Below are 24,181 nucleotides of genomic sequence, written 5' to 3' on the forward strand. Positions count from 1 at the left end.
AAATAGAATCTTCGTGATATTCATGACTCCATACTGACATACATACATACATACATACATACATAAATGGGTAAGAAGGGACAAATCTTCCTTACAGAAGAATTGTAAGTACTAAATATACAAGGAATGAGAGAAATAGAAAATCACCATTAGAACACCACAGTAATAGCTACTATGAGCAGGATCCACTGATGAATGCTAAAATTAGTGAGTGAAACTTTTAGGATGAGTGAGATATTTGCATAACCTCAAAGTGTCTCCTTCTAAATATTTATTAATTACTGTGGTCATTTAACATAAGCCTATAAAGTCTTTCATATATACCCTCCTCCAGAAGTAGAGTTTATCTCCTTTTCCCTTGAGTGTAGGCTAGACTTAGTGACTTACTGCTAATGAATAGAATATGAAAAGGGAAAAATAGCAAGAGAAGAGTGGCAAGCATGACCTTGAAAGTGGGCCAAAGTTAGCATCAACAATAAGTCGTTGATATAATGTGCCTGCTGATATGTGATAAATATGTATCTTTGGGGTTTGTTCATTTGTTTATTTGTTTGTTTTGAGACACAGTCTTGTTCTGTTGCCCAGACTGGAATCCAGTGGCGTGATCTCAGCTCACTGCAACTTCTGCCTCCTAGTTCAAGCAATTCTCGTGCCTCAGCCTCCTGAGTAGCTGGGACTACAGGCACTCTCCACCACGCCTGGCTAATTTTTTTTTGTATATTTGGTAGAGACAGGGTTTCACCATGTTGCCCACGCTAGTCTTGAGCTCCTATGATGTGATATATATCAAATCTCCCAAAGCTGATCCTACCCATACCCCAGGACCTATCCATTCCAACCATAGTTATACATGCAACAAAAATGTGTTCACATTTTTTGCACCAAAAAACCTTTAAAAGAGGTTGAAAAACAGCATTATTTATAATAGCCCAATAAGTAATACCTAGCTCAAAAGACTATTTTGAGGACTAAATAAAGACTATTTTGAGGACTATATAATATATATATAAAATATACAAAGTAGGACCACAGGCTCTGGTGCAATAGACAATAAAAAGCTGTCATCATCATCATCATCATCATCATCATTATAATAAACAAAGGGGGCTGGGCGAGGTGGCTCACACCTGTAATCCCAGCACTTTGGGAGGCCAAGGATCACCTGAGGTCAGGAGTTCAAGACTAGATTGGCCAACATGATGAAGCCCCGTCTCTACTAAAAATAAAAAATTACCTGGGTGTGGTGGCAGACGCCTGTAATCCCAACTACTTGGGAGGCTGAGGCATGAGAATCGCTTGAACCTGGGAGGCAGAGGTGGCAGTGAGCTGAGATTACACCACTGTACTCCAGCCTAGGGGATAGAGCAAGACTCTGTCTCCAAAAAAACAAGGAGAACCTTCCTTTTAACTCTGGGCCATTCTTTGTTGCATATGCCTCCAAAGCAGCTCAGTTTGGGTAAATCTCACAAAGTCCCACTTGACTGTGTCTGCTTTTAGCCTCTCCGAAGAGGTTCAAAATCAGCCAAAAAAGAAGACATGCCATCCTATCTCTATTCATCAGCTCAACACAAAAGATCCCATTTGTGTGTGTGGCCAAAACTGCCCTTCTCCCTGCTCCCCTAGGTGAAGTAAGGATGTGAAGAAGCCATGGATTGGGTAAGAAGCTTTGAAAATGGCATCTTCCAAGGTTAACTAATTAGAAGATATTTTGCTTGTGATGTCACTCAAGCTCAAGCAGAAGATAGGCTCTAGTCATTATGTGGTGATATAAGCATAAAAATAGAATAAGTTTAAATTGAAACAAGTGGTGTTTATGAAGGGTTATGAGCTTCTAACTAATGAGTTAACAAAAAGTACAGAATAATTGGATTGTTAATTAGCACCAGGGGTCAGTTGCATAACCAAATAAAAAAGAGGTCCATTCGTGTATTCCAAAACGATAAATTTCCTAAATGTCCTACAGAGGTTTGCTAAGCACACAGACTGAGGTAATGAAACTCTGGTGGTTCCAGCAAAGGCAATAAAGTACCAATAAGAACATATATGTTGTTTAAAACCCTAATATGACAGATCAATCTACCCCAATACAGGGTAATGTATTATATCGTCTTGACCAAGTGAGACTTTAAAATACATTATTTCAGAAAACAAACACAAAGTTCTGGGGACAAACTAAAATCTAGAGAAAGGAGTTGACTTTAAAAAGTTTAAGCAACCTAACAACAAAGTTAAATAATAAGAAAGAGAGGCTATTGTCTTAGGTTTAAGTCACTTTAGAAGAAAAAACTGAATTTTGTGTAATCCCAGCACTTTGGGAGGCTGAGGTGGGAGAATCACTAGGTCAGGAGTTTGAGACCAGCCTGGCCAACATGGTGAAACCCCATCTCTACTAAAAATACAAAAAATTAGCTGGGTGTAGTGGTGGGTGCCTGTAATCCCAGCTACTCAGGAGGCTGAGGCAGGAGAATCCCTTGAACCTGGGAGGCGGAGGTTGCTGTGAGCCGAGATCGTGCCACTGCACTCCAGCCTGGGCGAGAAAGCGAGACTCCATCTAAAAAAAAAAAAAAGAAAAAAGAAAAAAAAATCCAGGACCCCAGGGAATTTGGGGTTGAGTAAAAATTATTACCCAGAAGGTATCCAACTAATATTACTGAAACATTAGGAAGAAATCAAAATAAGTTTATCTCTAATCCTAGAAAGGTATAAAACAACTTTAAGGAAGAAATAAATTCACCACATGGTACTTGATGTTTGGAATAGCTTAAGGTTAAATGTTGTAATAAGTTTTATTGTTTTATCTACAAAATGCATTTTGTGTATTTTGTATTTTAAGGTGTTGAAATGTTCAAAAGAATCAGACATACTAAGTTTGCAATTGCTGTTTAAAGGAATTTAATCAAATTTTATATCAATACCTAAATGCTCACTCCACTGACATTAAGGTTCATATAATTGTTAGTGTTCCTCTCTATGCAAAAACTCTCTCAGATATTAAAGGCTAATCTACATGCCAGCAAACTCAGTCTCTGCAGAGAGAAGGGCTGTGACTCAAAATGCACCCTGTGTGCTGGGAAGATTTCTGTCTTAGTGTGCTTGGGCTGCTGTATCAAGTACCACAGACTGGGGGATTTAAACAACAGAAATTTACTTCCTCACAATTACAGAAGCTAGAAGTCTGACATCAAGGTGTCGACAAGATTACTTTCTTCTGAGGTTTTTCTCCTTGCCTTGTAGATGGCCATCTTCTCTCTGTAGTAATACATGGTTTTTCCTCTGTGCCTATCTGTCTCCTAATGTCCTCCTCTTGTAAGGACACCTGTTATATTGGATTAGGGCCCACCCATATGAGCTCATTTTACCTTAGTTACCTCTTTACAGGCCCTGGCTCTATAGTCACATCTTTAAGGTACTGGATGGGTGTTAGGATTTCAACATATGTGTGAATTTTGAGGAGCACAATTCAGCTCATAATGATTTCCAAGAACCAAGAGACTGAGGGCTCAAACACTGTGGGCAGAAGAACCCAGCCTTGGAAAGGAACTGCGATGGAAACTCTGGGGGTATAGAAAAGGAATTGAATGATACGAGGAGCAGAAATCAGAGAGGAGGGTGTATTCTGAGGAAGTGAGAGAGGAGCGCCAAGGGTTGTGGTACAGAGGCCCCCGTCTGCACACTGGTCATCATAATCTGAATGCCCAGGTTGTACTCAAGAACAGTTCAATCAGAATGTCTGGGGGTGAAACCTGGGCATCAGTAACTTTTAAAGCTCCCCAAGTGATTCCAATTGTGCAGCCAAGGTTGAAAACCTAAAGGTTTGATCACAAGGCCTTCAGCTCCAGTACCCTACACAAAGAAAGTTAGACTAGACGATGGAACTTTCTGACCTCTTGCTCTGCAAAAGGTGGGGACGAATGGCCCCCACAGCCACACCATAGTAAATGGCAGGTGTCTTGATCATCTTCACTCTGACCCAGAAGGTCGTCTGAAAGAGCCACTGGTTGTAATGACTCCTACTGAGAAATACTAAATCTGACATTCCTGTCTCCCTTGACTCTTTCTAGGCACTTTACCCCTGATTTTGAGCTTCAGGGTTTTTCCATAGCTGTGTCCAACCCCACCCACACTCTCCCCACCCTCTATCCCCAAAAACATAGAAAAAGAGGAAGTGGGAAAGTGTGTTTAATATATTTGCAGATGTACATATTCACAAATATGTTGGGAATGTTTGAGCCATGTTAATTGGGTGAATACTTTGACCCAATCCTTCAGGAATATTGAATCATGGGAATACTGTACTTAGAACAACACAATATTACCATGGGCCTCTCTGCCCTGTGCAAATATTAGTCTTTAACTGGAATGACCAAAAACAGATGTTTCATATCTAGAATGTTTTCTCACAGAGAGTTTCAATAGAAATATTTTAGCCCCTCAGATACATCCAAATAAAATATTTGGTCTTGAAACATTCTATTTTAAAAGTCAGTGAGTTGTGGCTTCATTATAGCAGAAGAAGCATGAATCAGAGATCGGTTTTCATTTGTCACCTTCAGGTTAAGCAAGAGTGAACAGTGAAAAGTGATAAAATTCTGAACTCTGGTGATTTGGAGATGATTTTTTTTTAAAAACATGCATCCTTCATGTAATAAACCTGAGAAATGACAGTGACATTTGCTATAAAACATGCATGGTGCCTCCTTTCATGCTTATTTGTATTATAAAACCAGAAGTGACTTTTGATTAGAAAAAATTGTCCCTGGGATATACTAAAACCATTGCATGTAGCCAAATTTTAGTCACACCTTCAAAGAAACATGTATCACTTTAAAAAAGACCTAATATGGCCAAAACGTTAGTATTATTGATATGGCATATTCAAAATAAACTACAGGAAAAAAACATGGAAAGTAAAAATATTATACAACAATGCCTCTCAAATTTTAATTTGCATAAGAACCACCTGGGGATCTTGCTAATTCTGATTCTGGGAGGGCCCAATATTCTGCATTTCTAACAAGCTCCCAGGGGATGCTGTTGCTGCCAGTCTCTGGCAAAGGCTCTGAAAGCTTGATTTCTTCCGTATTAATTATGCCCACCCTAAAGGTAAAGCCTTGGTTCTTCGCTAACATTTTCATCAGCTTTGAACAGTCCTGACAGTTACAACTTTATATTACCACCCCCTTTTTTTTTTTTAAACTCCTACGGGATCTCTTCTTGAACAGATTTTCCCTTACCATCGCTGTTTTACTTGATTATATGGCCTATAAGGAAAAAAACTGCATAAGGGTTATGAACTCCCATTATTAATGAGCAAACAGACTTCTCCCCAGTGTAGGATTGAAAGTCTACTAGTAAGGAAATGTTTAGCAATGATCACCACATCACCTCCTGTAATGGTAATGGCAACTCCTGTTGACTACTTACTATTTGTCAGACATAATGGTGACTTATTTAAGTCATCTTAATTAAATGTTAAATCAAGGAAGTATTCATTTTATTTAGCAAACACTTATATAATGCTTTCTACATACAGGCATTATTTTGAGTGCTTTACAAATATTCACTCAATTAATCCACATAAATCATATAAGGTTGGTGTTACTCATCTTACAGATAAGGAAGTTAAGGCATGGAGAAGGTGAGTACTTGCCTAAAGTTATTTAGTTAGGAGATGGATTGATTGAACCTACGTAGTTTGGCACTTAATCATCTTCCTAAACAGAGGAGGGAGCAGGTGGCTCTGTCGCCCCGGCTGGAGTGTAGTGGTGCCATCTCAGCTCACTGCAAGCTCCGCCTCCCGGGTTCATGCCATTCTCCTGCCTCAGCCTCCCGAGCAGCTGGGACTACAGGTGCCCGCCACCACGCTCGGCTAATTTTTTGTATATTTAGTAGAGACGGGGTTTCACCATGTTAGCCAGGATGGTCTCAATCTCCTGACCTCATGATCCGCCCGCCTCAGCCTCACAAAGTGCTGGGATTACAGGTGTGAGCCACCACGCCCAGCAGATAATCACATTTCTAACAGATCACCTAAGAACACTGGAACTCAACAAAGAAATGACAGTAGACACCTAAGACAAAGGAGAGGGGAGTGAGGTAGTCAGCTCAGGGATGACAGGATCAGCTGGAGTCTGCAGAGGCTCCTCAATGTGGGGAAAGAGTAAGTGAGTGACTCCCAGTGGTCTACATTCTCACTGCAGACTCTCCCAATCCTAGCCATGGGAGAGCCCCTCAACTCATGAGGGCCCTGAGACTAACATAGGGATCTGCCTGGAGACTGCATAACAGGATTGCTTCAGAGGGGGGTCCCACAGATGCCCGGAGTCCTAAGCAGCTACAGCAAAGTGCCATTTTGAGAGTCCAGCTCCCACCAGCCTGCATCCTGCCCTGGGGCTCAGTAGCCCTTGCATCTCCATATCCATAGAGCCCCACTGACATACCTTGCATGCAGCCAGGTGCTGCTGCTAGTTGCCGCCACCAGGGCTGAAGTGCAAACTATTGGGAGCAACCCTGCCACTCCTAGTAGCATGGCTGCTTTGAAAGCACCCTGAGGACAGGCTATCCTCCTTAAATCTGCCACCAAGGGCCCAAGTTTGTATGCCCCCCTGCCATACATTTAAGACTGCAGCCACTGAAAGCAACCCTGCTTTTCACAGGAGCAGAGTTGCAGCATAGCCGCAGCTTCCCCCTACTTGAGCATTTCAGCCAGAGGCCTGGTGATCATCTCACCCCTGCCTACCACAGCCAATACCTGCATGCACCTCCAAGGGGTCTGAGGACAGGTCTACATGGCCCAGCTCATATCCACCAGTGCCCAGGCACGCCATTCAGGAACCTGGGGATCTCCCTTCCCCGTCTACCACCATTGGCATGTGAGGACTCCTCTTGGGGGCCAGAGAACAGACCACCCAACCTGCTGCTAGTACCACAGCTGGCACTCACCCATGTGTATCACCTTCAGGCCTGGGGACTGGCTCACCCAGCCTATCATAGCCACCGTCAACACCACTTAGGAGCCAGAGAATTGTCCCACTACTGCTACTGTCATTGGCCACACTACACCCACTGCCTAGAGGCCCAAGGACCCACCCACCTCCCTGACCCACCACTGCCACTACTGGCTCCCAAGTAAGCAGCCTAGAGGCCCAAGAATTGGCTCACCTGTACCTGCTAAAAACAATGCCAGCATATACTTCCCTGGGAGCGAAGGACAGGCATGCTTGGCATGCTGCCGCCACCATTGGGACCCAATGGCTGGCCCACCTGATGTGCCCGTCTCCAGCAAAACTTCACCACGCCCTCCGTTAATGATTACACCCTAAGCCACTGAGGGAACTACAGACACTCTTGACACTGTTTATAGGCAAAGAAATCAAAAAGAGACTACACTATTGCACACACCCTAATTCAAAGCCAAAGTACCCTGCCAACCAATGCCATAGGGACATCTTCAGGAAAAAGTCCTCCGCTATGAAAGCAAATTCAAAGAATTGGAAGAAGTGACCATTACACCAGATGCACAGACATCAACATGAGAACACAGGAAACATGAAAAAACAAGGAAATATGACACCTCCAGAGGAACACAATAATTCTCCAGCAACAGATTCCAATGAAAAAGAAATTTACGAAATCTCAGAAAAATAATTCAAAATGGTTCAAAATAATATTTAAAAAGCTCAGTGAGACACAAGAGAACTCAGAAAAACAATACAAAGAAATCAGAAAATTCAGGACATAAATGAGAAATTTACTAAAGACATAGATACCATAAAAAAGAACCAAATATAAATTCAGTAATGCAAGAATTTATTGAATAAAATACAAAATACATATGAAAGCTTTAACAATAGACTAGACCAAACAGAAGAAATAATTTCAGAACTTGAAAAAGGTTTTTTGTTTGTTTGTTTGTTTTTGAGACGGAGTTTTGCTCTTGTTGCCCAGGCTGAAGTGCAATGGTGTGATCTCGGCTCACTGCAACCTCTAACTCCCAGGTTCAAGTCATTCTCCTGTCTCAGCCTCCCAAGTAGCTGGGATTACAGGCACATGCCACCACACCCGGCTAATTTTTGTATTTTTAGTAGAGACGGGGTTTCATCATATTGGTCAGGCTGGTCTCGAAATCCTGACCTCAGGCAATACAACCACCTTGGCCTCCCAAAGTGCTGGGATTACAGGCGTGAGCCACCGTGCCCAGCCAAAATAGGGTCTTTTAAAATCACCTAGTCAGACAAAAATAAAGAAAAAAGAATGAACAAAGCCTATGTGACATATGGAACACCATAAGGCAACCAAATTATTTGAATTTTTGATGTACCACAAGGTGAAGAGAAAATAAAAGGGATAGTAAACCTACTTAATGAAATTTAGCTGAAAACTTCCCAAGTCTAGCAAGAAATTTAGATACCTAGAAACAGAAAGCTCAGAGATTTCCAAACAGATAAAATTCAAAAAGGTCCTCTCCACAGCACATTATAGTCAAACTGTCGAAAGTCAAGGATGAAGAGAGAATTCTAAAAATAGCAGGAGAAAAGTATCTAGTTACTTATGAGGGAAGCCTCATCAGACCAATGGCAGATTTCTTAGCAGAAACTTTATAGCTCAGGAGAGAATGAGATTATATATTCAAAATGCTGAAAGGAAAAAAAAAATTGTCGGCCAAAGATATTACACCCAGAAAAGTTATCCTTCATAAGTGAAGGAGAAATAAAGTCTTTCCTATAGAAGCAAAAGCTAAAGGAAGTCTTCACCATTAGACTGGTCCTACAAGAAATACTTGACCAGATGTGGTGGTGCATACCAATAGTCATAACTACCAGGGAGGCTGAGCCAGGAGGATCACTTGTGCCCAGGAGATCAAGGCCAGCCTGGGCAACATAGCAAGACACTTATCTCTTAAAAAACAAAAACAGAAAGAAAATTTAAAAAGAAAGAAAAAGAAATGCATAAGGAAGTCCCACATGTGGAAGCAAAAGATGATATCTATCCTCATTAAAACATACAAAAGTATAAAATGCACTGGTAGAGCAAACACATAAATAAGTAAGAAAAAGAATTCAAATGTTATTACTACACAAAACCACTAAACCACAGTGATAAATAATAAAAGAGAACGAAAAGAACAAAGGATATACACAACAACCAGAAATCAATTAATAAAATGACAGGAATAACCCTCACATAGCAATAAAAAGTTTGAATGTAAATGAATTAAACTGTCCATTTAAAAGATATAGAGTGGCTGAATGAATTAAAAAACATGACTCAACTACATGCCAACAAGAAACTCATCTCTCCTGTAAAGACACATATAGACTGAAAATAAAGGGATGGAAAAAGATATCCCATGCAAACAGAAACCAAAAATAAGCAGGAATAGCTATATTTACCTCAGACAAAACAGACTTTAAAGTGAAAAACAGTAAAAAGAGACAAAGAAGGTCATTATATAATGATGAGGAGATCAACTCAGCAAGAGGATATAATTATACTAAACATATATGTACCCAGTACCAGAACACCCAGACAGATAGCAAATATTAGATCTAAAGGGAGAGATAAACTCCAACACAATAATAGTTGGGGACTTCAACATCCCATTCTCAGTATTAGACAGATCATCTAGACAGAAAATTAACAAAGAAACATTGAGTTTAAGCTGCACATTAGACCAGATGGACCAAACAGACAGAGAACACTTCATCCAACAGCTACAGAATACAAATTCTTCTCATCACCACATGGAATATTCTCCAGGATAAGCCATATATTAGGACACAAAACAAGTCTCAACAGATTTTTAAAAATTGTAATCATATCGAGTATCTTCTCAGACCACAATGGAATAAAACTAGAAATCAGTAAGAAGAGGAACTTTGGAAACCGTACAATTACATGGAAATTTAAAAACATGCTCCTAAATGACCACTGGGTCAAGGAAGAAATTAGGAAGAAGCTCAAAAAAATTGAAACAAATGAAAATCAAAGCACAATATGCCAAAACCTATGGGATAAAACCAAAGCAGTGATAAGAAGGAATTCTATAACAATAAATCTGACATCAAAAAAGTAGAAAGATCCCCAGTAAGTTCTAATAATTCACGTTAAGAAACTAGAAGAGCAAGAAAAGAAGGAAAGAAATAATAAAGATCAGAGCAGAACTAAATGAAACAGACTACAAAACCATACAAAGGATCGACACACTGAAAAGTTTGTTTTTTGAAAGGATAAACAAAATCAACAAACCACTAGTTAGACTAAGAAAAAAAAAGACACAAATAGAATCAGAAATGAAAAAGGAGACATTACGACTGTTGTCACAGAAATGCATAAGATAATCAGAGATTGCTATGAACAACCATACACTAACAAACCAGGTAACTGTGAGGAAATAGATGAATTCATGGACATATATGACCTATCAAGACTGAATCATAAAGAGAGAACCTGAATAGACCGATTACAAGTAATGAGATTGATGCAGTATCAAAAGTCTCCCCACAAAGGAAAGTCCAGGACTGGATATCTTCACTGCCAAATTTTGCCATAATTACAAGGAAGAACTAACACCTCAAACAATTCCAAAAATTGAGGAGGACGGACTTCTCCATAGCTTATTCTATGAAGCTGGCATTGCCCTGATATCAAAACCAGACAAGTTTGCAATAAAAAAGAAAATTACAGACCAATATCCCTGATGAATTTAAATGCAAAATTCCTCAACAAATACAACCCCCCAAAATCCAGCAGTACACCATGATCAAGTGGGATTTATCTCATGGATACAAGTACAGTTCAACATACACACATCAACGGAATAAAGGACAAAAACTATGTGATCATCTCAATAAAAGCAGAAAAAGCATTTGATAAAATTTAACATCTCTTCATGATAAAAAAAACCCTCCTCAAATTGGGTATAGAAGGAACATACCTCAAAATAATAAAGGCCAAATATGACAGGTAACACCATACTAAATGGAAAATTGAAGGCCTTTAGATCTGGAACAAGACAAGGGTGACCACTTTCACCACTCCTATTGAACATAGTACTGGAAGTCCTAGACAGAACAATCAGGCATGAGAAAGAAATAAAAGGCATCCAACTTGGAAAAGTGGAAGTCAAATTGCTCCTCTCTTCAGATGACATGATCTTATATCTAGAAAAGCCTAAAGCCTCCACCAAAAAACTCTTAGATCTGATGAATAAATTTGGTAATATTGCAGGATACAAAATCGATACACAAAAATTAGTAGCATTAATATACACCAATATTGAGCCAGCTGAAAAAGAAATAAAAAAGTGATTCCATTTATAATAGCTATAAAATAATGAAATATGTGGGAATAAATTTAACTAAGGAAGTGAAAGACCTCTATAATGGAAACTAGTGAACTATGATGAAATAAAGAGGACACAAACAAATGGACAGACATCATATGCTCATGAATTGGAAGAATTAATATCATTAAAATGGCCATGCTGCCTAAAGCAATCTACAGGTTCCATGCAATTCTTATGAAAATACCAATGCTATTTTTAGAAATAGAAAAAACAATCCTAAAATTCATATGGAACCAAAAAAGAACCCAAAAAACCAAAGCAATTCTAAGCAAAAAGAACAAATCTGGAGGCATCATTATAAGGCTATAGTAACAAGAATAACATGGTATTGGTGACACATAGACCAATGGAACATAATAGGAAATCTAGAAATTAATTTACATATTTACAGCCAACTGATTTTCAACAAAGATGTCAAGAACAGACATTGGAGAGAGAACATCTTCAATCATGGTGCTTGGAAAATTGGATATCTATATGTAAATAATGAAACTGGACCCCTATCTCTCACCATAGATGAAAATAAACTTGAAATGGATTAAACACTTAAAATATAAGACCTGCAACTACAAAACTACTAACAGATAATATGGGGAAACACTTCAGGACATTGGTTTAGGAAAGATTTTATGAGTAAGACTTCAAAAGCATAAGCAACAAAAACAACAAATAGACAAATGGAACTTAACTAAACTAAAAAGCTTCTGCAGAGAAAAAATAACAGAGTGATCAGACAACCTTCAGAAAAAGAGAAAATATTTGGAAACTATGCATGCAACAGGAGACTGATATTCAGAATTTACAAGGAACTCAAACAACTCATCAATAACAAGAAAAACCCCAAATAATCTCATTAAATAGTGGGCAAAGGATATCAATAGATATTTTTCAAAATAAGACATACAAATGGCCAAGAGGCATATACAAAATGCTCAACATCACTAATCATCAGGGAAATTAAAACCATGATGCGCTATCACCTTGTATCAGTCAGAATGGCTATTATTAAAAAGACAAAAAATAACAGATGACAAGGATATAGAGAAAAGGGAATGCCAGTCACTGTTGGTGGGAATGTAAATTAGTACAACCTCTTTGGAAAACTGTATGGAAATGTATCAAAGAACTAAAAATAGAAGTGCCATTTGATCCAGCAATTCCACTACTGGGTATCTACCCAAAAGAAAATAAATCATTATATCAAAAAGATACCTACACTTGCATGTTTATCACAGCACAAAATTACAATCACTATAGCATAGATGTGGAATCACTTAAGTGTCCATCAATGGATGAATGGATAAAGAAAATGTGGTATATATACACAATGGAATACTATACAGCCATAAAAAGAAATCATGTCTTTTGTAGCAACATGGATAGAACTGGAGGCCGTTGTCTTAAGCGAAACAAGTCAGACACAGAAAGACAAATACTGCATGTTCTCACTTATAAATGGAAGCTAAATAATGTATATACGTGGACTGAGAGACAATGGAACCTGAGAAGGGTGGAAGAGTGTGAGAAGGTAGATGATGAGAAATTACTTAACAGGTACAATATACATTATTTGGGTGACGGATACACTAAAAGCCCAGACTTCACCACTTCACAATATATCCATGTAACAATATTGCACTTGTATTTCTTAAATGTATAAAAACAAACAAATAATAAATGAGATATATGTTTGTTAGCTTACTCTTTTCTGTCTGTGGAAAAAGTATCATTAAAGTATCCTCCCACTGCCATCTGTCTAATTCTGCCATCTGCCATCTGCCACTCTAAGTCAGAGTCTCCTAAAGAGACCAAACAGCTGTGGAAGGTCTTCATCAAAGGCTTGGTGAAACAACCAACGGGAGTGTGAGGAGCCATTGTGAGCAATGGGAAACACTCACAGAATCTGTGGTAACGAGAGATCCAAACACCTAGCGCCATGAATCAAGGCCACACAAGGTAGATGGAAGAGTTGTGGAAACAAAGGGAGTTGTCTCAAGCGAAGATTCCCAAAGACTAGGTGCCCTCTTAACTGTGAGAAAGATATTTGTTGGTGCTATTAAAGGAGACATTGAAGAGCATCACCTAAGAGATTATTTTGAACAGTATGGGAAAATTTAAATGATTGAAATCATGGCTGTCTGAGGCAGTGGCAAGAAAAAGGGCTTTGCTTTTGTAACCTTTGACAACCATGACTCGGTGGATAAGACTGTCATTCAGAAACACCATACTGTGAATGGATATAATGGGGAAGTAAGGAAAGCGCTTTTAAAGCAAGAGATGGCTTCACGGAGCCAAAGAGGTCACAGTAGTTTTGGAAACTTTGGTGGTAGCTGTGAAGGTGGTTTTGGTGGAAATGACAATTTTGGTCATGGAGGAAACTTTAATGGTTGTGTGGGCTTTAGTGGCAGCTGTGGTGGTGATGGATTTGGCGGCAGTGGGCATAGTTATAATGAATTCTGTAATGTTGGTGCTTATGGAGGAGGAAGCCCTGGTTATTCTGGAGGCGGAAGCAGAGGCTACAGAAGTGGTGAACACGGTTACGGAAACCAGGGCAGTGGCTATGGCAGGACTGGCACCTATGACTGCTATAACAATGGAGGAGGCAGAAGCAGCGTTAGTGCTAGCAGTGGAAGCAATTTTGGAGGTGGCAGAAGCTACAATGATTTTGGCAATTACAACCGTCAGTCTTCAAATTTTGAATCCATGAAGGGAGAAAACTTTGGAGGCAGAAGTTCTGGTTCCTATGGTAGTGGAGGCCAATACTTTGCCAAACCATAAAACCAAGGTGGCTATGGTGGTTCCAGTAACAGCAATAGCTATGGCAGTAGCAGAAGATTTTAGTTACTGCCAGGAAACAAAGCTTAGCAGTAGAGGAAAGCTAGAGAAGTGATAAGGAAGCTATAGGTTACAAGAGATTTGTGAACTGGGCCAAGCACAGTGCTGGCAGGGCCTAGCTACCACACACACACAAAAAAGGACATGTTTTAGACAATACTCATCTGTATTAGAAAAAAACTTGAGGACTGTAGTTGTGACTAATTGTATAACAGCTTAATGTTTCTGTTCTGTGGAAAGTGTAAAGCATCCCAACAAAAGGGGTTTAATGTAGATTTTTTCCACTCATACTGTTGACTGCCAGATGTAATAGTCTGTCTGAACATGATGCTGAATAAATATGCCTTTTTAAAAAAGTGAATGGTGCTGGGCAAACTGGATATCCATATGCAGAAGAATGTTCCCCTATTTCTCACCATACACAAAAATCAACTCAAAATATGTTAAAGACTTAAGTGTAAGAACCAAAGCTATAAAACTACTAGCAGAAAATATAGGGGAATCACTTCAGGACACTGGTCTAGGGAAATATTTTATGCCTAAGACCCCAAAAGCACAAGTATCAAAAACAAAAACAAAAACAGACAAGTGGAACTTGATTAAACTAAAAAGTTTCTGCACAGCAAAAGAAACAATCAATAAAGAGAAAATCTCTTGAATGGGAGAAAATATTTGCAAACTATTCATTCAGTCAGAGACTAATATCCAGAATATACAAGGAACTCAAACAACTCAACAATAAGAAACCAAACAATCCCATTAAAAAGTGGGCAAAAGACATGAATAGATATTTTTCAAAATAAGACACAGAAATGGTCAACAGGTATATGAAAAAATACTCAATATTCCTAATCATCAAGGAAATGCAAATTAAAATCACAATGAGATATCATCTTACCCCAGTTAAATGGGCTATTATTAAAAAGACAGAAAATAACAGATGCTGGTGAGGATATGGAGAAAAGGGAATTCTTATGCACTGTTGATAGGAATAAAAACTAGTACAGCCACTATGAAAAACAGTATGGAGATTTATCAGAAGAACTATAAATAGAACTATAATATGATCCAGCAATCCCACTACTGGATATTTATCCAAAGGAAAAGAAATCAGTGTATCAGAAAGATACCTGTACCCCCACGTTTACAGCAGAACTATTCAGAACAGTCAATATATGGAATCAACCTAAGTGTCTCTCAACAGGTGAATGGATAAAGACAGTGTGCTATACTTTTTACACAATGGAATGCTATTTGGCCATAAAAATAATAAATGCATGTCATTTGCAGCAACATGGATAGAACTGGAGGTTACTATGTTAAGTGAAATTAAGCTTGGCACAGAAAAACAAATATCACATAATCACATGTTCTCACTCATCTATGGGAGCTACAGAAGTTGATCTCATGGAGACTGAGAGTTGAATGATAGTTACGAGAAGCTGGGAAGGGTGTTGGGGGTTGGAAGAATGAATAGAGTTTGGTCAGTGAGTAAAAACATGCAGTTAGATAGAAGAAATAAGTTCTAATGTTTGATAACAGAGTAGGGTGATTATAGTTAACAACAATATATTGTATCTTTCAAAACAGCTAGAGGAAAGGACTTGAAATATTCCCAACACATAAAAATGATAAATACTTGAGGTGATAGGTACCCTAAATACCCTGACTTGATCATTACACATTCTGTGCATGTAACAAAACATCACATGTACCCCATACATGTGTACAGGTATTACGTATCAATTAAAAATAAAGTGGCAAGTTAATTTTTGATTAGGCTGTTTCCTAGAGAAAATAACTAATTTTGATAATGATAGACAACACTACGGTCTGAATTTTGGGTTTGCCCTCCTAGCGGCCTACTGAACAACTGACAAATTATGTGAGTTATATAAAGTATTAATTGCTTCAAAAATAAGATTTCAACTAGGAAAAAGAAGGATTAACACTATTTGATAAAAATATTTTTCTTTCCAAAATCTGACAGATTATGACATGTGATATTATATTTTGATGAACATAGTGTATAAAACTATGATGGTTCAGACTAGATTTTTAAGTACAAATGTTTCATATTCATGACTATATTTCCCTGTTTATGTTCCATTACATTATCAATAATGAGGTCAATTTGGGGAATCAGTAAGGATGTAAAACTAGAGAAAAACTTTTCATAAGAATTTTCAAAATGTTTAAGAAGCATTGGTAATTTTTAATTTGTTTCTTCTCCAGTTGTTGTAGAAACCAGAATGACTACATGACAAAATGCAGGGTTTCATTTTACCTTCTTCTTTCTGGCTTTTTATTGTGATATTCTGTGGTTCAGAATTTTTTTAAATAGGCAAGAGTTCACATGTATACTGCATTTTAATAAAACAGGGAGAGTCCAAAATTGGCTGTAGAAATTCTTTGTTTCAAGGGCTACCTGCAACCTACTCTCCTAAAGTAAGATTTTTCCTGGTTTCTTGGGTCCCTAATGTATTAAAAGTGCCCTATGTAGGGCAGTCTCTCTAGGTGATAGCTAACATTCCACAATTCTGAAAAGGGCCAAGAAGGTCTCTAAAAGATACAAACCTGAGATTTATAACCTTTTGTCCTGTCTCTCCTCTCACGAACACCTCACTGCACATTTGGCATGCATAGAAAGCCCATGACCACAGACTATTATTTCTAGATACAGAAATAATTAGAAATAAATTAGAAATAATTCTAGTTCTAGAGTATTTTATTTAGTATAGATAATTACAAGATTAGAGATTCACATTACATAATTATTTTTGACATGGGCTAAAAGCTTTGTCTTTTTCACGCTCTGCCAGTTTTATGGCCCCTTTACCTTGATGCAAGCCTCAAATATGGCTGGTTGCTCTTGCTTTAACTAAGCATTAGTTCAATCTCAGGCTCTGTCCTGTAGGACCCATTTAGAGCCTGGGAATGACAGTGCTCTTTTTCACTTTTGGCTCCCAGTGAGCTCCATGGGCTTTAGGTCAAACCTGGTCTTGCAGACACCTTGATCCATTGTCCCCGAGCTTTGATTGTCCAGAAATGCTTTGGATCCTCCTCTGAGAACATTGGCTGATGCTGTGACACAATATCTACACCAAGTTTAAATAAATTGTTTGTCAATATGTGAAATGTTATTGATAAAATTGTACCAGTTCTAAAAAGCCCAGTAAGCAAGCCCCTTTTTGTGGAATTATGACCACCTGAGGAATGTGTGACATTGTCACATTCTGTAGCCTTTCAGCAAGCCTGGAGTTTGTGCATTCTAGATAATGTAATCCAGCTGACTTCTATATGTGAATTATGAACATTGATACCTAATTACTATTTTTCTCTTTATGTCTTATCTAATGAGTAATAAGGAAGATGAATTAGTAATTCTAGTTAATCTCCGTCTCATGGAGACTGACTATAAGTCAATATCATAGTCAATCATAGGGTAGGGTGGGTGGGGAATCTCCACTCACAAAATACATGAGAGGCTGAGCTATAGAGTAAAGCCTAAAATCAGCAAATGAGACCCACCCTGGGGTACATTCCTTGTCAATGGAAGTGTTTGATGACAGGGAGAGGTTACAGGAAGAAATGCCAAAGAAAGCTGTTTCTTCAGGTCTGTACTGAGTCCAGTCTCAGACTATTAATGAGACATGGAAATTACTAAGTGATTTCCATATATTTCCATATAAGCAAATTACTTGCTTATATGGAAAGAAAGATAATAAGTAGAAAACAGGTTCCAAAAGTTTGGGTTGGCTATTATATTAAGACATTTGAAATATGCTAAATTAGTTTACCTTTGAACTTAGCTGGCACCATTTTGTCCTTGGCTAAGGTAGACCCTACAACATGGACGGAGATCTGAGCGGTGCTGTGATGATCTCAGTGGCTTTAGTGTCTACCAGTAACCATACTGCACAATTTTAGCATAATCATTGTCATCATGATCATCATCATCACTACTACTATTCAGAAGAGATGCGATATAGTAGAGTCACATAATATCACATAATATGTGCATATTGTGAGTCCAGTTCAACTACGTTCATGGAAATAAAATACTGTAAACATATTTGGCATGTGTATTCTTTATTATATTCTGTCCATCCTGCACACATAGCAAAAAGTTGTAAGTCCAAAGCCATGAATACTGTGTTTGATTCTTTTTAAGAGAAGATTGGATTATATGTAATCTTCTTATTACAGATTGATTTTAGAGTCTATGTTCTGGGTAAGACATGATTCTACTCTATAGTATAGATTCTCGTTAAGCAAATAAAACGTATTCTGTTTGTATTTTATCTTCACACATGGATTTATTACACTCATTTACTATAATAGTTATAAAAATAAGTTCTAAAGCAATATCCTAATTAATTATTCATTCTTCACAATTTATACTTATTCCATGGAGCCAGAACTCTTCTTTCTGCCATGAGGTGTTGGGAACCTGAGAGAACTCAGGCCAGTGTGATGTTCACCTTGGTTGAGGAAAGGTGCCCAGTACAGTCAACAGGGATACCACACACTTGGTTTCCCTTATCACAAAAGTATTTTTCTTGGCTTCTAAACTTAATTTTATTAAAAAAAAAAAAACACATATAGAATGGGAAATGTGTTAAATAGTGAGAGTGGGTGAAATTTTTATTAGGTTTTCTAAAAAGAGACTGGAGAAGTTAGTACAAAAGGAACTAGCTGACTAGACAGAATAAACATGAATATCATAGAGGGGAGAGGTCACGAAAAACACTGAAGACTTTGAAAAAGTTGCATGAATGTCCAGAAGGAGCCTCATCAATAGAATCTTTCATTGTGGAGATGAATTGCTAGGCAGGAATTACAGTCTTTCTCAGCCAGGTTGATGAATGGCATCATCTCAAATTATACAGCCTGTGAGACTGATTACCTTAGAGAGCCTAGACATGTACTGTCAGGAGCTGTGTCAGGGTCAACCCCCCACCATCAACTGGCAATTACACTGAAGCTTACATGCAAATTTACCTACAAACCTGTCAGAAATATATGTTTTGCAAAAATATATTTAAGAAGATAGGCATAAGATGTATCTGAATCAAAATATTGTTTCTACTTCTTTGGAAGACATAGAAGCCTTTAAAAAGATCTGCTTTATCCGCATTGCTCAGGTGATAGATACTCTCATCCATGTTAAGATAAAGCTTGATTGTTACAAGATGTATCTAGAGTCATGAGTCACAGGAACAGAGTCTGTTAGAGATTAGATCCTATCTGTTACTCTTGGGAAAATGCGGAAGTTCTGCTTCTTTTAAAGAAATATAGGTTTTTCCTGCCTCACTGGTCAGCCTTTCCCAGTGCACGGACACACACTCACGCTATTTGTACTGTGCCTTTCTCTCTAGAATAAGAACCAAAAACCTTTAACTCTGCAGAAAAATGATATTTAAACTATTCAGAGAAACCTAATGTGAGCAATATAATAAGATGCTTGGCTCTGAGCAAAGTTATACTCCAGGAATATGATTGGGAAATTGTAAGCTGAAAACATTTACCGATTTTGCTTCTGTAGCCCCAAGAAGATGAACTAAAACAACAGTGAAATGCTATGAATCATTAAGGAGACATGGGAAATGAAAATAACCACTATCCTGCCAGTTTATTGAACCTAGAAATATCATGTGTTATTCTGGTCACTGCATTCAAAGAAATCAAATCATAGCAGGCTTGAAGAAGAGCAGGGGGGACTTCCATATACAGAAAGCACAGAGCCTCCATTTCCCCTGAAGAAAGGCCTAGAAGGGGATAAGATTAAAATACATACAGCAGAGAAAGCTGTGACTAGATAAACACAAATTCACCAGGAGTAAGTCTCATGGGAAGCTTGAAAGTTGCAAATTTAAGACAAATAAAAGGAAGAATTACTTTGCACAGTAGTTAGTAAGTACAATGTACTGAATATTTGTATTCCTATAAAATTTATATGTTGAAGCCTAGATCCTCAGTGTGACGGTATTTGGAGATGGGGCCTTTGAGAGATAACTAGGTCATGAGGATGGAGCTCTCATGATGGGGTTGGTGCCCTTATAAAAGACAGGGGAGAGCTGGCTCCCTCCTTCTCCACCAGGACACAGCTCCTCACCAAACACTGGGTCTGCCAATGCCTGGATTTTGTATCTCCCAAAATTCTGCCTGCACAATTTTTGAGAAATTTCTGTTGTTAGAGTCATTCAGTCCATGGCATAGCTGCCCAAACAGACTAAGATAGTTAAGTTTTATGCAGTCTTTTCTCAGAGGGGAAGTACTAGTGACAAACATCCTTAATGCCATTTGCTGAGAGTGACTTTGGGCAAGTTAGGTAATCTCCCTGGAACTTCATTTTTCTAACCTATAAAATAGAGATGTTGACATTATCTACCTCACTAGGTTGTGAAGATTAAATGAGATAATGAATGGAAACATCTAACATGGGGCCCAGCACATAGTAAAAGATTAACACAGGTGAACTAGCAGTATGATTTATGCATTATTCATGGGTAAGAGTTCCTGTAATGCGGCTGGATGCAGTGGCTCATGCTTGTAATCCCAGCACTTTGGGAGGCTGAGGCGGGAGGATCACCTGAGGTCAGGAGTTTGAGACTAGGCTGGCCAAAATGGTGAAACCTCGTCTCTACTAAAAATACAGAAAATTAGCTGGGAATACCACTATTCCCAGCTACTCAGAAGGCTGAGGCAGGAGAATTGCTTGAACCCGGGAGGTGGAGGTTGCAGTGAGCTGAGATTGTGCCATTGTACTCCAGCCTGGGTGACAAGAGTCACCCACAAGAAAAGCAAATTAGGGCCACATCAACAAAAAATACTATAATAAATTTTCTCTTGTTGATATGTTCTGAAAATAACAAATATGAAATATTGTAGGAGCCATTGCCAATCTTATGTCTTTCTATTTGTGACTCAGTGGATCATAAGACTAGATACTCAGTTAATCAACAGCTGAAAAATATTATGATAATAAGGCCCAAGATTCTGAAGGTAGTTTTCTAAACATCTTTTAGAATAGTCTTTCTAATGACGAATGCTTAAAAAAAAAAAAAAAGAAAAAAAGAGTTCCCATAATGGGATTACTAAAAGAAACTTGGTGCTTCAGATCTTGTTCAGGAATTTCTGTGCTCCAAGACAGGGGTCCAGTGTTTTCTGTAAAGAGCCGGGTAGTAAATATTTTAGGCTTAGTGGGCCATATTATCTCTGTTGCAAATACTCAACTTTGCTCTTTGGCATGAAAGCTGCCATAATCCATAAATAAATTGACATAGTTATGTTCCAAATTAAACTTTATTTATGTATGCTGGAATCTGAATTTCACATAATTTTTTATGTCACTAAATATTATTCTACCATTTTAATTTGAATTTCATATAATTTTCATGTTACTAAATATTATTTTTCTTTAGGCTTTTTTTCCAACCATTGAAAAAATGTAGAAACCATTTTATCTCCTGGTCTAATCAAAAACAGGTGGTGGGCCAGATTTGGCTCACAGGTTGTAGTTTGCCTACTGCCGCTCTAAGATAATAACTCAGTTAACTTAGTTCTGACAATATTAAGAGCCGTTTTCAAACTCTCTAGTGTGCCACTCCATCCTTGCTTGAGGACACACACAGTCTACTGCTAAACACACCACTTGGCATCTCTGTGTTAGGTTAAAGGGAACTCAAAATATATTTTGAAAAGCATAGGATTTTCAGGATTCCATCTTAGATTCTCACCATTGTAGACCTGTAGAACAGTGGGGAAAAGCAAATTAGGGCCACATCAACAAAAAATACTATAATAAATTTTCTCTTGTTGATATGTTCTGAAAATAACAAATATGAAATATTGTAGGAGCCACTGCCAATCTTATGTCTTTCTATTTGTGACTCAGTGGATCATAAGACTAGATACTCAGTTAATCAACAGCTGAAAAATATTATGATAATAAGGCCCAAGATTCTGAAGGTAGTTTTCTAAACATCTTTTAGAATAGTCTTTCTAATGACGAATGCTAAGACATCTGCAGTGATGTTTGCAGTAGAAGACAAAATTTATTCTTGATATTTCTGTCAGTGTGCTTAAATTAATTTTATTTTAAATCTGAAAACTATAATCTTGTATTAGTGTTGTGGTGACTTATATGTGGGAAATGAAGCTTCACATCAATGCTCCCATCCTTCAAAGTGAATTGGAGATCCAGACATCATGGCTGAGAACAGGGAGCTGAGGGCAGTGTGAACAGATAGAAGGAAGCACAGTAAATGATTCCCTCATACCTCCATCTCTCTTCTATGTCGTGTTCTTACCCCTAAAGTTAACTTTTTTATAACATTCATCCATCCACCCATCCATCAACAGATACTTAACGGGCATATCTTAACAGGCGCAGTAGGTACAGCAACTAAGATCCACACTATTTTCAGAGGTCTGTGAAAATGTTTTAATTTTTTTTAAAATTAGAAGAAAAAATAACTTTTCAGTTGAAGAAAATGTTTTCATACTAATATTATTTGTCTTTACAGCAATGCAGTGACAAAATATAATTTCAAATATTTTTAATGAAGGAAGAAGCCCAGGGAAGTAAAAGTGCTAAGGGCCCTTGAAATTCATAATATGTATTGAAGGAACATACCTCAAAATAATAAGAGCCATCTATGACAGACCCACAGCCAACATCACACTCAATGGGCAAAAGCTGGAAGCATTCTCCCTGAAAACTGGCACAAGACAAGGAAGTCCTCTCCCACCACTCCTGCTCAAACACAGTACCAAATGTAGTCCTGGTCAGAGCAATCAAGCAAGAGAAAGAAATAAAGGGCATCCAAATAGGAAGAAAGGTAGTCAAACTATCCTTGTTTGCAGGTGAAATAATTCTATATAGAGAAAAACCACACAATCTCAACTCAAAAAGTTCCTTCAGCTGATAAACAACTTTGGCAAAGTTTCAGGATACAAAATCAATGTACAAAAATCACTAGCATTCCTATACACCAAACAACAGCCAAGCTGAGAGCCAAACCAGGAACACAATCCCTTTCACAATTGCCACAAAAAGAATAAAATACCTAGGAATACAGCTAACCAGGGAAGTGAAAGTTCTCTACAATGAGATTTACAAAACACTTGCCAAAGAAATCAGAGATGACACCAACAAATGGAAAAACAGTCCATGCTCATGGATAAAAAGAATCAATATCATTAAAATGGCCACACAGCCCAAAGCAATTTACAGATTCAATGCTATTTCTATCAAACTACCAGTGACATTCTTCACAGAACTAGAAAAAAAAGTTTTAAAATTCATATGGAACCAAAAAAAGAGCTCGAATAGCCAAGGCAATCCTAAGCAAAAAGAACAAAGCTGGAGTCATCACACTACCCAACTTCAAAATATACTACAGGGTTACAGTAACCAAAACACCATGATACTAATTCAAGAAAAAACACGTAGACTAATGGAACAGAATAGAAAATCCAGAAATAAGGTCTCACACCTACAACCACCTGATCTTTGACAAATTTGACAAAAGCAAGCAATGGGGAAAGGATTCCTTATTCAATAAATGATGCTGGGATAACTGGCTAGCCATATGTAGAAGACTGAAACTGGACTCCTTCCTTATACCATATACAAAAATCAACTCAAGATGGATTAAAGATTTAAATGTAAAACCTAAAACTATAAAAACTGTGGAAAACAAGCTAGGCAATACCATTCAAGATATAGGAACTGGAAAATATTTCATGATGAAGATGTCGAAAGTAATTGCAACAAAAGCAAAAATTGACAAATGGGCTTTAACTAAACTTAAGAGCTTCTGCAGAGCAAAAGAAACTATCATTAGAATACACAGACAACCTACAGAATGGGAGAAAATATTTGCAAACTATGCATCTGACAAAGGGTCTAATACCCAGCATCTATAAGGAATTTAAACAAATTGACAAGAAAAAAACAAACAGCCTCATTAAAAAGTGGGCAAGGGACAC

The 24,181-nt window shown here is 38.0% G+C and overlaps 1 protein-coding gene across 1 annotated transcript; it reads left to right on the forward strand.

Moving 5' to 3' along the window:
- The first annotated feature begins 13,624 nt into the window (after positions 1–13,624).
- On the forward strand, positions 13,625–14,297 carry LOC100441275 (heterogeneous nuclear ribonucleoprotein A1-like). Its single transcript, XM_054551161.2, has one exon. The coding sequence runs from the start codon at positions 13,625–13,627 to the stop codon at positions 14,123–14,125; it is 501 nt and encodes a 166-aa protein (XP_054407136.2). The 3' UTR covers positions 14,126–14,297.
- The last annotated feature ends 9,884 nt before the right edge of the window (positions 14,298–24,181 follow it).

Source organism: Pongo abelii, chromosome 2, assembly GCF_028885655.2.
Source record: "Pongo abelii isolate AG06213 chromosome 2, NHGRI_mPonAbe1-v2.0_pri, whole genome shotgun sequence".
Taxonomy (NCBI): domain Eukaryota; kingdom Metazoa; phylum Chordata; class Mammalia; order Primates; family Hominidae; genus Pongo; species Pongo abelii.